Raw genomic sequence first — 11,901 nt, 5'->3', positions numbered from 1 at the left:
TGCATGGCCAGGCTTAGCGGTTTGAGAACAGACTCCAGCTTCAGAGCTATGGGGCCAGAGACAGGAGAATTGCTGAAGCTTGCTTGATAGCCAGCCTGGCAGGAAACCGGAGCTCCAGATTCAGTGAGAGATCCCATCTCAAGGGAATAATGAAAAGCGATGGAGCAGGACACGCCAGGTCTTCCTCTGACCAACGCGCGCGCGCACACACACACACACGTAATTAAATAGTATAGATAAACCAGAAGTTCTTGATGCTTTGATGAGCTGATGGCTCATGTGTGGCACATTCTGCCATGCATGGTTTCACTATAAAATGGAGTACACACAGTTTTCTGAGCCAGTTTTAGAGTTAAAGGACTGTTTCCTCTCCCCCACTCCATACACACTGTCCATACTTTGGGGTTGAGGGCCCTATTACTAAGGGAGAGGCACAGAAATCAGTTTCAAGCCAGCTCAAAATAAGTACTAATGAGTCCAACATTGTCCTGCACTTGACTTACACCCCACTCGGAAGGCCTGAGTCTAATCTTTCCAGCAACTGTATGGCCCCCACTTCACAAGGGAGGGAAATCATTATGTGTATAATATATAGAACAGAATACATGTGTGTCTCACACAGATGGCAATCCTTTTAAAAAATGGCGGCCCAGAGTAGGAGATGAACATTGCCAGATTCTAACCACAGGCTTAGCAGTCTGAGAACAGACTCCAGTTTATTCTCCTAACCCTGGCTCTCACCAGGAACAGCCTAGGGGATCCCTGACCAAAATGGAAAATCCTTCCATGTCCCCTGCTGTGAGCACACAGCCTCTTACTATGGATGGCACTAGCCTGACCTGAGTGGCTAGTCTCCTGTGTTGATGTAAAAGACAGCTCTGGTTCCAAAGGGAGTAAGAGATTATTAAGCAAAAGTGACCACGGCCTGGGAGCATGAATTCACGTTGCCCCCAATGATATGCTCCACCGTTGAAATAGCTACATAAACTGTTAATAGTTACAGAAAAAAAGAGTCAGGCATTTGGTGGGTTATTATGTGATACTAATCTTGGGGAGCTGTGAATAAGCATCTACTCACCCCAGCCAGGGAACCAATGACACACCAAAGTAAGGATATCATTAAAGTCCAACTTGGTGAATCAATGAGTCTTCTAAAAAATACTTTATTTATTTACGTGTGTTTCCTTAACCCACTAAGCCACCTTGCTGCCCTTAATCCTTATTTGCCCTTGAGTCTATAACTATATATTTCATATTTATTCCTTTATGCTGATACCTTTCTAATCATTTTACAAGCTCTCTGAAATCCATTTTCATGGGAACTCATGGGAACACTATTTCCAAATTTCTTACATGCTAGAAAGAATGTACTCACAGCCTTATACTTACAAGTCAGTTTCCCTAGATATAAGACAGTTTGTGTGTGTGTGTGTGTGTGTGTGTGTGTGTATGAATGTATTGTCTGCATGTTTTTAAGTGCACCATGTCATGCAATGCCCATGGAGGTAAAAAGAGAGTGTTTGAGTCCCCCAGAACTGGAGTTACAGTTGTTAGCTGCCCTGTGGATGCTGGGAATTGAACATGGGTCCTCTGCAAGAGTGGCCAGTGCTCTTAACTTCTGAGCCCTCTCTCTAGTCCCTACCAATAAGTTTTATTGGGGTTACTTACAGAAATATGGGTGAGGGGTTACTTACAAGGGTAGAAACAACTCCAAATCAAACTATATCACCCAAGCCTACCCCAGAATGGGTGACAGCTCCCAAAAGCCCTCAAGGACCCTTCCTTGCCCTTGACCCAGAATAATGTGTATGTGTGAGCTGTGAGATGATCAAGGGCTGTAAGCATCCAATGAATAGTCCTTGAAAGCAACTAAGTACCTCATTTGTGTTGTAAACAACAGGTGGGATTAGATTGATAATGTCTCTTTGTGGTTGTATGTGCTGTTCTAAGTCAGTAGGGGTCAGAAAGGAAAAATTCCCTGATAAACAAGTTCCATTTTTCCTTTCCCATTTCCTGATGGATGTATTACTTCAATAAAGAGAGAGCAGCACAGCTCTGGAGAAATCTGAACTAATAAGCTATCAGAACAGATTAGACCCCACTCTCAGTTTGAATGAATGCTGAGTCAGTATGCTTTTGCTCCACCATAATGTGGCATCGTACCACCATACCATCCCATAGCTATAAGGTGGTGATGTAATTATAAGCCTCACCCTACACATCTGGGTCAATGTGTGGGAACAACCAGTCAAGCTTCCTTCTTCCAAAGCAGGGGTCTGATTACTAACACTAGATCCTAATGGGCCTGCTGAGGAGTGTGGCCTGGAGGTAGGCAGGTCCTCCTGCAGTGATGTTCCCTTCCTCCCTGGGGTATGCTTAGAGAATGTACTTTTTCTTGGATTCCAGAGCCTGAGCCAGCCCTCTGATAAAAGAGTGTGGGATTAAGTACAGGCCTGGCTGGAGGGAGTTTTGCAAAGTGCTATGGAGGGTTGGAAAGTCACAGCCTATCACTGAACTCAGTTCAAGTGTGCTTGGTGACCCACCAAGCTTTGAGGCTACAGCATTGTCACCAGCACTGGCCTCTGAGCTGTGCCCTGCCATGTGTGAGATCTGGGCCTGGGGCTCTTAAGGGAAAGGAAATGTCTCCAAAGAGGCCCTTTGGTGAATTCATCACTGGAGTGCGTCCATTGTGAAGCTGGCCAACGCCCAAGGCCACTTTGTAGGACCACCTAGGTGCTACCAGGTGGTTTACCATCTCCTCAGTCCTGTATCAGTGATGTTAGGGTGGTCTTGAGTTGGCAGGCAGCATCCCTGGCAGCCAGAATGGCCTCGCTGGCCCCGGCACTGCTGCTTGACTGCCAATGGACTTGAGTGAAGTGAAGAAGCAGGCTCCATTTCAGAAGGAATCCTCACATTCCTGAATGCATGCTGCAGGAGGATGTCAGTTAAGTGGCAGCAGAGGACAGGCTCTCAGAGTCCTAAGTTCTGGGCTGTGGGACCCAGCAGAGCTCTGGCTCCAGGGAGGGGATCTGGGCTATCACTCCTCCCTGGCTTTCTCTCTGTAGGGAGTAGCTTTGATGCTGTTTCTTTAACATCTTCATTCCACCCCCAGTAGGGCAGTTACCAACCAGCTCACAGGTAAAGAAACCAAGGCCAGGGTTAGCCACAGAGAGGCTCAGAGGAAGATGCAGAGAGAGCGACTGCCTGAGTTGCTAGGGCCAGAAAGAAATTCTGTTTCATTTCTCCTTCAGTTCTTCCATACAGGGATCCCCAGCATGTGGACAGGGTGTGCTGGTATCATTGGATAATGGAGCCTGCTTCCTGTTCCTCACTAGCTCTTTCAAGGACAAGTTTCCTGAGCACCAAGTATGTGCCAGTCTGCCTTTGAGAAGTTCTGTTGAGGAGACAGTTTGCCTGAGATGTTATGTGGAGGTGACCGGGGGACCATTAAAGAGGGAGTTTTTGTGTTCTGGGCAGTTGAGGAAGACTTCATAGGCTTGGAGTCAACTGATTGGATCTTAAATCTATTCAGGCCCATGGCTTCTAGCTCTTCAGACCTCTCAGCAAGGGACTCAGTCCCTACCTGTGCCCACCTGTTACACCTGGGCTAGCTGCTCATGCCTGACCTGCTATGGTGAAGGGCTTATTCTGGCCCACAGCTTCCTCTTGCCTAGTGTTCCTCTCCCCTCCGTCTTCCACTCATCATTAGATATGGGGTTCTCAGTCCCCAAATGGATCATCCTCCATATACACCCATCATCTCCACTTACAATCCCCTACTTCACCTCGACTCCAGGCCTCCTTCTGAGCAGAGAACCTCTGCTCTACTCAACGTTTCCACCTGGGCAGCTCACGCATCAACTCAGCACATTCAAGAACTCAAACTCCCCAGTGCTCCTCCTTCCACACGCCTCACTTAGGGAACTGCAGCTTCACCCAGATACCATGAAAACCTGGATGTGAGCCCCACTCCTCTCTCTCCCAGGGCCTTGCCCCACCAGCCCAGGGCTTTTGTAGCTCCACCTCAGTGATTCCCAACACAGGGCTGTGCTGTCACTGCCTGGAGTATGGTGGACAGTGGCCTTTTGTTCCCTCTGACCTCATCTTGTACCCACCCACCAGTGGCTGCCATCTCAGTCTTCTGGAACCTGGTATCTGCTCTGGCTATCTCTGTGCAGTACCTTCCAAAGCCTCTCCCTGTGCCCTTGAGCATATACTCCAGTTCCCTGTTTAGGCGTGTGCAGGTCTGTGGGACAGAGTTCAATAGCCTTTCCACGCCTCATTCCCATCACATAGCCTTGCTCATCTGGAGCTCAGCCAGGCAGTGTGGCCTTCACACCGCATTCCTTCCCTGCATGTGCTGGTCCCTTTCAGGGATGCCCCGCCTGCTCCTCTGGCTAAGGCTCCTTTGGACCTGAAGTTGACTGTGACAGGATCCCACAGAGTCTTTCTTTGGAGATACTGTATTGTCCCTCTCCAGTTGCAGGAGCTCTTAGCTAACTGACAGGACAGGACAGGCCACACTGATTTGGAGGGTGCTGTGTAAGCTTGTCTTTGGGATCCTTCCAGAGAATGCTTAGATGGCATTCAGCCTATCACCTACTCAGTGAGATACTTGGAGCTGGGAAGTGGCGATGGCTGTGAAGTGAGGGTGGAATGGCCCTGGGCTGTCTGCCAGGCTGGGGCTGCCACTGACTGGTGTCTGTCTTTGGAAGGCAAGGATGGTACCCTCTTAGATGATATCCAAAACATGAAATTCTGGACCACCGGGATGCCAGCTGTGGGTATCTTATCAAGATGTGCAGGAAGAGAGAGCTGCTGCACAGCACTCAGGGCTTCCAGATGGAAAAGGCTGCCAGCCACTGGAGAGGTTTTCTGGCCCATTTTACCTCCAAGAGGCTGCACGGAGCCAGACTCAGTACAGAAGAGAATGCTGACCCAGGGGCCCAGAGTGGAGTCTGAGGGTGCCGGAGTAGCCTTGAGAGGCGTCTTGGGAGTTGTGGACTACAAGTGAGAGTGCTCAGTAACAGCTGAAGCTGGTAACTCGCCTCTGCTGATCAGCCTCAGGATGCCAGCCTTGTGTCCCTCACTGGAGCACCAAGCTGATGGTACCTGATACTCTTTGCTAGCATCTCATTGACGCTGCCAGGAAGCTCCCCACTTTCCACGTGGTGTGGGAAGAACGAGTCTCAGATAGATAATTTCTCTGAAGCCATTTAGTAGTGATGATTTCCAGGTCTCACCTGCTGTTTCACTCCAGGCCCCAAACACTCCTTCCAGCCAGGACTCCGGAAAGGAAAGTGACTTTCCTAAAAGACCCCAGTCCCACCCCTCTGCCTAAATGCCCTAACTTCCCAGCTTCAGCTTCTCCATCAATGAGACGGGATTAGCATGTGCCAACTGTGTCACTTTGTAAGGACTCCTGGAGAGCTGACACAGTGGTCAGGAGGGGAGAGGGGAGACTACCTCCTCAAATACAGTCTGGTTCTCTGGGGGTTCCTGTCTTTTCTTCCGTACAGGGTTCTATGGGCCGAGGATTGTCTGGCTCCCCTCTGCATGTCTTCTCAGCTGATGGACACATGTAGGCTAGCACTGAAGACTCAAAGACACAGGGCAGTCAGGAGGCTGTGTAGCCCGGGCTGGGAGATCTGGAATTGAAGGGTACTCATGAAAGAAGAGAATGTGAGGGGGTGATAAGAACCTCTACTGCTGTTGAAACCACATAGGGAAGCCCTGCTGAACAACTAGGGGAAGTGTGTGGTCCCAGTAAGGAGAGGTATTTGGACCACTTGGCGCTCCTCCATGTGCTCCAGGCTTAGGTGTAGGCTCATACATGCCTGCCTGAAGAGCAGAGGCTGACAGTGTACAGAGAGTAAGTCTGCGGGTAGACTGGGAGGCCTTAGGGAGAAGGTCTTTGAGCTGCTCCTGCAGGTGGTAGAGGAAGGCACAGGGCAAGGACACAACTGACTAGGGTCAGGGGAGGGGGTTAAAGGAGTCCACAGAGCTTTGCTCTGCTCCCCTGTGTGTAGAGAGGCTGAAGGGCCTGACTCTTGAGGACTATGGCTGGCAGGAACAGGGGCTGGGATGAGATTGTGTGGAAAGCGGCATCTGCAGGTCAGTGGTGGTCTTCAGGATGGCTGCTGTGAGCAGATGGAGAGTCATGTAGCCCCCATGACATAGGCATGGGTACTTCTCAAACAAGCATTTGCTCACAGGGGACCCAGCATATTTGCCAGTTCAGTCGACCCTCACCTCAACACACACACACACACACACACACACACACACACACACACACACACACACGCGCGCGCGCACTTATCCCCTAGTACTCTCCAAATGCTAAGACGGGCAATGTATCAGGATCTGAAAGTACCAGTATTTTACCCCAGTGAATGCCTAAGGTCTACCCACTTGCTGTGAGTCTTTGATGCCTCTGTTCCATCTACACTTGTTTACTCATCTATTTTAAAAAGGATCATGCTGGCGGGGGGGGGCGTGAAATGTGTGTGTATGGGTGGGTGTATGTGTTAGGTATTGAACCTAGGGACTCCTCTACATTCTTGCCATTTTAACTTTGAGACAGAGTCTCGCTAAATTTTTCAGACTAGCTATGAACTTGCCATCCTCCTTTCTGAGCCTCTTGAGCAGCTGAGATAACAGGCCTGGACCACCAGGCCTGTAGGACTCCACATCTTCAAGAAACAGTCAGGTCTGAGATGACTCTTACCTTTGAGCCCACCCATGCCCCGCTGTCTTCTGCTCCAGTCAGTGTGATCATCATATGACAAATTTCCTGTGTTGAAGAGATTCCCAAGGCCTGAAAAATCATTTTTGATGCAGTAATAAAGGGAGGAAATAAAAACTATAAAATATGGATCACTTTCTACAAAATATACCAAGGTTTTATAAATGGCAGAAGCTGGGCCCAGTAACAGGGCTCAAAGCCAGTCTCACATGAGACTCAGGTATACCTATGGGGGGACAGTTGGGTGAGGCGGTCAGTCCAATACAAGAGCCTTGCCTGAGTGTCCTGGCTATGCCATCAGGCTCCAGGTTTATCTCAGAATGGTCCTTCAATGAAGACACCACCACAGAGCCAACCATGGGACCTCTGCAGGTTCCTGCATTCTAGACCAGAAACTCTACAGCATGGCAGTTTATGACGCCCTTCCAGGCTGTCATGCCACAGTGGAGACATGCCATTCAGCTTCTCACGTGGTATCAGAATGCAGAAACCCTGTGTAGGTGCCTAGCTTGACCCATCCTGTGTCAGCATCTCCCATAGACATGATCTTCCAGTTCAGTGATATGCTTACTCAAGCAGGAGGGGAGGGGTCTAGAGAGAAGGTAAAGTTACCTTCCCAAGCAGCCAATCTCATTCAAGAGGGCCTCCTTAGAAAGCCAGCAAGGAGGCTTAGACCTCGGAATCCAGTGGGGGCAATGGACAACCTGAGCAGTTCTCCCTCAGCCATGGCCACATGCTCATGGGTCACCACAGTTCCCCTGTGCACAAGATTTCATTCACCCTCTTGGAATTTAAAGCTTTGCGTGTCTGGCCTCAACCATCTTTCCTTCCTCCTTCCTCGACTACTTCCCTTGCACCAGGCTTCTTATAACCAGAATGTGCCCCTCTTTCTGCATTATCAATGATTCACCCATTTCCAACAACTAATGCTCCATTTGCTGTGTGAGCCCAGGCACATATTCAACCTCTCTGAATACCTACTATAGACTTCTAGGTGCTAGGCAAATGGCCCTTTTTGCTTAGGCTCAAATACAGTGCTAACCTCCCCCCTCATTCATCTCCAACTCAAAGGCCTGCCTAGAGAGTGAGCTCTCCCTACTAACTGGTATGGTTCCACTGGTTATAGCTTTAGAGCTGGCATGTGACTCCAAGGGGGAGGGTGTCCTCAATAATCCTCACCATTCATGTCCTTATGAGGTCTCTTTCCATATTCAATTAGAGCTAATTTGTGGAACCAACAATGTGGGCAAACAAAGGTAAAAATACTCAACTTCCTGGGTCACTTGCTCTGGAGGACTCCAGTCACCTTATGAGGATGCTCAAGCTGCCTTGTGGAGAGGCCCACATGGTGAGGGACTGAGGCCTCCTTCCAAATGCCGGCATCAGTGTTCCAGCCCTATAAGGTGAGCAGGCAGAGGGCTGGCCTAGCTAAGCCCTCAAATTACTGTAGCTATATCCCATGTATCTTCATGAGTGACCCTGACTAAGACCTCTCACAGAGCAGCTCCCAGTTTCCTGACCCTCTGGAAAGTGAATGCCTGTCACTGTCCTGAGTCACTAAATGGGATATCTTGCTCCACAGACATAGTTATCTAAGGTAGAAACATGTCTCTGGGTCCGGACTGCCCTCTTGTTTGCTGGCTCTGTGTCCTAGGGAGAGTGTCCTAGGGATGTCTGTGCCTAGACATCCTCCTGTATCAAAGGTGGTGGTCCCTCCAGTTGTGCTTATCTTTAAATTAGTGAATTCCACCATGGAAGTGTTTAGCCCATACCTGGCACACAGCCCAGCCTTACAGCAGCTCACTCTGTTATGGGCTACATGCCCTAACTGTGCTCATGTGTAGTCAGCACACGGATGGGTGGTTCCCAACCCCTGCCAAGTGCATGGATCAGAAGGTGGCTGCCCTTTCAACCCAGAACGACCTGTTGCCCAAGCTCCTCCCTGCCCTGAATCCTTCCTGTGGCTGCTCCTTTGAGAGATTGACATTGCCTTGGAAAACATAGGAGGGTCCCATCAGTCACGAGAGCAGTGGGGTTCCTCCTGTTCCCTTGAGAGCCATGCACATGTTGTGTCTTGATTCATCTTGGGTCATGCAAGGAGAGAGTGGCCTAGCTTCTTCTAATTTGCACGAGGATACCTCCCAGCCCCAATCTACTTTGGGTTGCCCACTGATGGCAGCTCCAGCTCTCAAGCCTAACCTTGTGGGAAATAAAAGGGAGCAGGTCTATCTGCCCACCCCACCGAGCCTGTGGGTCGTGCAAGGAACATGGCTCCATAGTGAATGCTTAGCATAGCAGAAAGCTGCAGATGTCACTCTGAAGCATTAAACAGAAGCAGTAAGGCATCCCATTTTGTGGTAATGGGATTTATTCGCAAAGCCAGCTCTGGATATGTGTGCCCCTTAGTTGTCCAAGAAGCCCTGTTCCCTTTGTATGGGGAACAATCTACATAAGGAATGATGGACAAGTGGGGGACATGATAGGGTTCATCTGGAGTCACTTTTGGTGAGGCTGTTCCCCTCTTCTCTGGCAGATTTTCTACCTAGAAGAACAAAACGGGGCGGCTAGGGTAACACGGGTCATTTCTGGGGGTAGCACTGGGTGGCTGAACATGGAACAGGCTGAGCCTCTCTCCTTTCTGCTCTTAAGGAGACAGGAAATCTCCAACCCTGTGGAGGGGGATGCCAGGGTGGAAGACCTGTGGTGGATGGGGATACCAGAGTAGGAGTTCAGGTCAGTATGGAGCACTGAGAAAGGTGTGCCAGGGGTGAAGGCAGGTTCTTTCTGCCACCTCTGTTAGGCATGGAGAAGACTCCTCCTTCATCAGTAGTCCAGTGATGGAACACTTCCTTCCACACCAAGAAGGGGAAATAAAGGCGTAAGGGCCATGTGCCAGGCCAGCCTCTGGTCCCAGAGCAAACAGATTTGAGCTGCAGGGCCCCTCACCTCCAGCTACCTTTGTCCCTCACTGACCGGCAAGGTGCTGGAGTCTCACTCCGCAGCGGTTCCTGATGTATGCAGCTCCTGCACCCTCACAGGCTGGAAACACCACGTTGGGGTCACTCCCTTGGGCTCCCCAGCATAGATGAGGGAGGCACCAGGCTTGTGCGTAGCATTTCCTCAGCACTTCTGTAGTAAGGTACAAATCCTGAGGCACCAGGAACATGGCCCCTGGAGAGAGGGGAGTCCTGGCTGCTGTCATGTATTTGTCCTCCCAATAAAGAACAGCAAGCAGGTGAGGCTCCGGGGATGAGGTCTGGCCCTGCCAAGGCAGGCTGGGTGAAAAAACACGGTATCGGCCAGGTGCTAGCTCGGTACCTGGGTTCAGGCCCAAATGCCAAGGTGGGCCCTGGCCTGCATCTCCACATCAGTCAGGAAAGGAGACAGGGCCCAGGCCAGTTCTGTGGAGAGGGAGCCCTCAGTAAGGTACTCATCCATCCAGAAACCCCTGTAGGAAAGGCTGAGCATGGGTTTTGAGCTAACCACCTACCCCACCTCCACCACAGTCCTTAGACTATGACCAGCTGTGTGGTGTTGGTGAGAGTCGCTAGTGAGATTAGAGGGCACAAGTCTGAGTGAGATCCCAGGCTTTGCACTTGCTGTGAGACTGAGGCCATGTTCCTTTACTTCTCTGACACATTTTCTCATGGACAAATAATATTCATCACACCTGTCTCACAGGGTCACTAATACAATGAGATGGAGTGTCTGGGTGTCTGTCAAGTTCAAAGAACTAAGTAGATATTTATATGGGGTTCAGCTCTAGTTTCAGGCCTTTCCTTGTGTTACTGTATGTAATTCTCTCTGAGTCTCCAAGAACTCCTTTATGGGGAAAGTGAGGCTTGAATCCCTGGAAGGGCCACTCCCCTGCAAAGGGTGGAGCTGGGATAGAGCTGGACAGTCTGTCCCTAGTCTCTGTGCCCTTAGACAGTGATTCCTCAGCGGGTATGGGCCAGGGATAGATGTGTGGAGCACACCAGGGCCTGGGGCTGCCCACCCTCCTGTAGCCTCAACTCCCAGGGCATCCGTCCCTGGCTGTCACCTTGAAGCAGCCCTCTTGTACCCCATTTCTAGGGAGGGAGTCTCTGCAGCCCAGACACCAGCAGTTTTGAAGGATGCTGGGGAGATAGTCATCCCGAGAGCGGTAGTAAGGGAAGAAGCCACTGGGTGGCGCCGAGTCCTTGGGGAACACGGCCTCTGCTGTTCCCAACAGCTTCCTGGTCTCTGCCAACCTCAGCACTCAAGGCCAGCTCTTCCACAGACAGGGACCGCCCATAGGTACGGAAGAAAGGCAGGTACTCTGAGCGCGCTTGGGAGAGGTTGTGAGAGCTGAGTGGCTCATGGTCCTGTGAACGGGTGGCCTGCAGTTGCTGGCGGAGGGGTCCTGGGTCCTCCACCAATAGGAGGCTTAGAGGGGCCAAAGCACTCGGCTCAGCCCGAGGCTTTTCTGAGATGTCTGAAAAGAGAGGGTTCCAAGTGTTGGTGCTGCTTACCTCCTCCTCAGCCCTACCTGCATCCGGGGCCTAAGAGGGCTTCTAAGGTCCACGCCTGATTGGGGTTCTCCTCTGGGAAAGTCAAGCAGTGGTTCCCAACCATTGCCCTGAGGAAACCGAAGCACCCACAGCCTCATCTCGCTTCCTCCTCATCCTGCTGGCTCTGCTCAGTACACCCTGGCTCTCCATGATTCTCAGTAGCACCATGATTGGCCCTGCCTGAGAGCGGGACCAGATCTGCTTCTTAATCCTCACCTTAAAAGAACCTTCCCAGTTTCCAGCCTCCCCCAGCAGTGATTTCAGTCACTTCTTTCTCACTGAAATGCTTTTCCTGACCGGCTCTTTCTGCCTGCTCCTTGTGTGAAGCAATCTTGCATATCTGGTGCCCCAGACCCACAGGAGACAGTCAACTGATTTTTTTTTTTTTTTTCCCAAGAAAGAATTGATCTGATCTCCTCCTTCACAGCTGATCTCAGATTCCCTTTGCTCTGTCCAGCCCCACCACACAGACTTTCTTTTGGTCTTGATCTATCACCAAGCATCCTCCTGAGCGGGTATCCTTTGCACATTCCAGAACTCTTACCTCAGCACTCCTCTGGTGTTTGGCTAAGGTCCCTCCTTTACAAACCCCTGGTTTAGTCACATCTCCTTATTGAGTGC

General features: G+C 50.6%; 1 protein-coding gene across 1 annotated transcript; it reads right to left on the bottom strand.

Annotated features, from left to right (window-relative positions):
• Positions 1-9,807: 9,807 nt before the first annotated feature.
• On the bottom strand, positions 9,808-11,448 carry LOC103747399. Its single transcript, XM_029569553.1, is given in 5 exon segments — positions 9,808-10,023; positions 10,103-10,149; positions 10,763-10,941; positions 10,943-11,204; positions 11,367-11,448. Coding segments are annotated over 5 exon segments (786 nt in total).
• Between the last annotated feature and the right edge of the window lie 453 nt (positions 11,449-11,901).

The sequence above is a fragment of the Nannospalax galili genome, unplaced genomic scaffold (assembly GCF_000622305.1).
Source record: "Nannospalax galili isolate Female #2095 unplaced genomic scaffold, S.galili_v1.0 scaffold1830, whole genome shotgun sequence".
Classification (NCBI taxonomy): domain Eukaryota; kingdom Metazoa; phylum Chordata; class Mammalia; order Rodentia; family Spalacidae; genus Nannospalax; species Nannospalax galili.
Note: the sequence above shows the minus strand (reverse complement) of the source record. Positions and strands in the feature narration are given on the sequence as shown.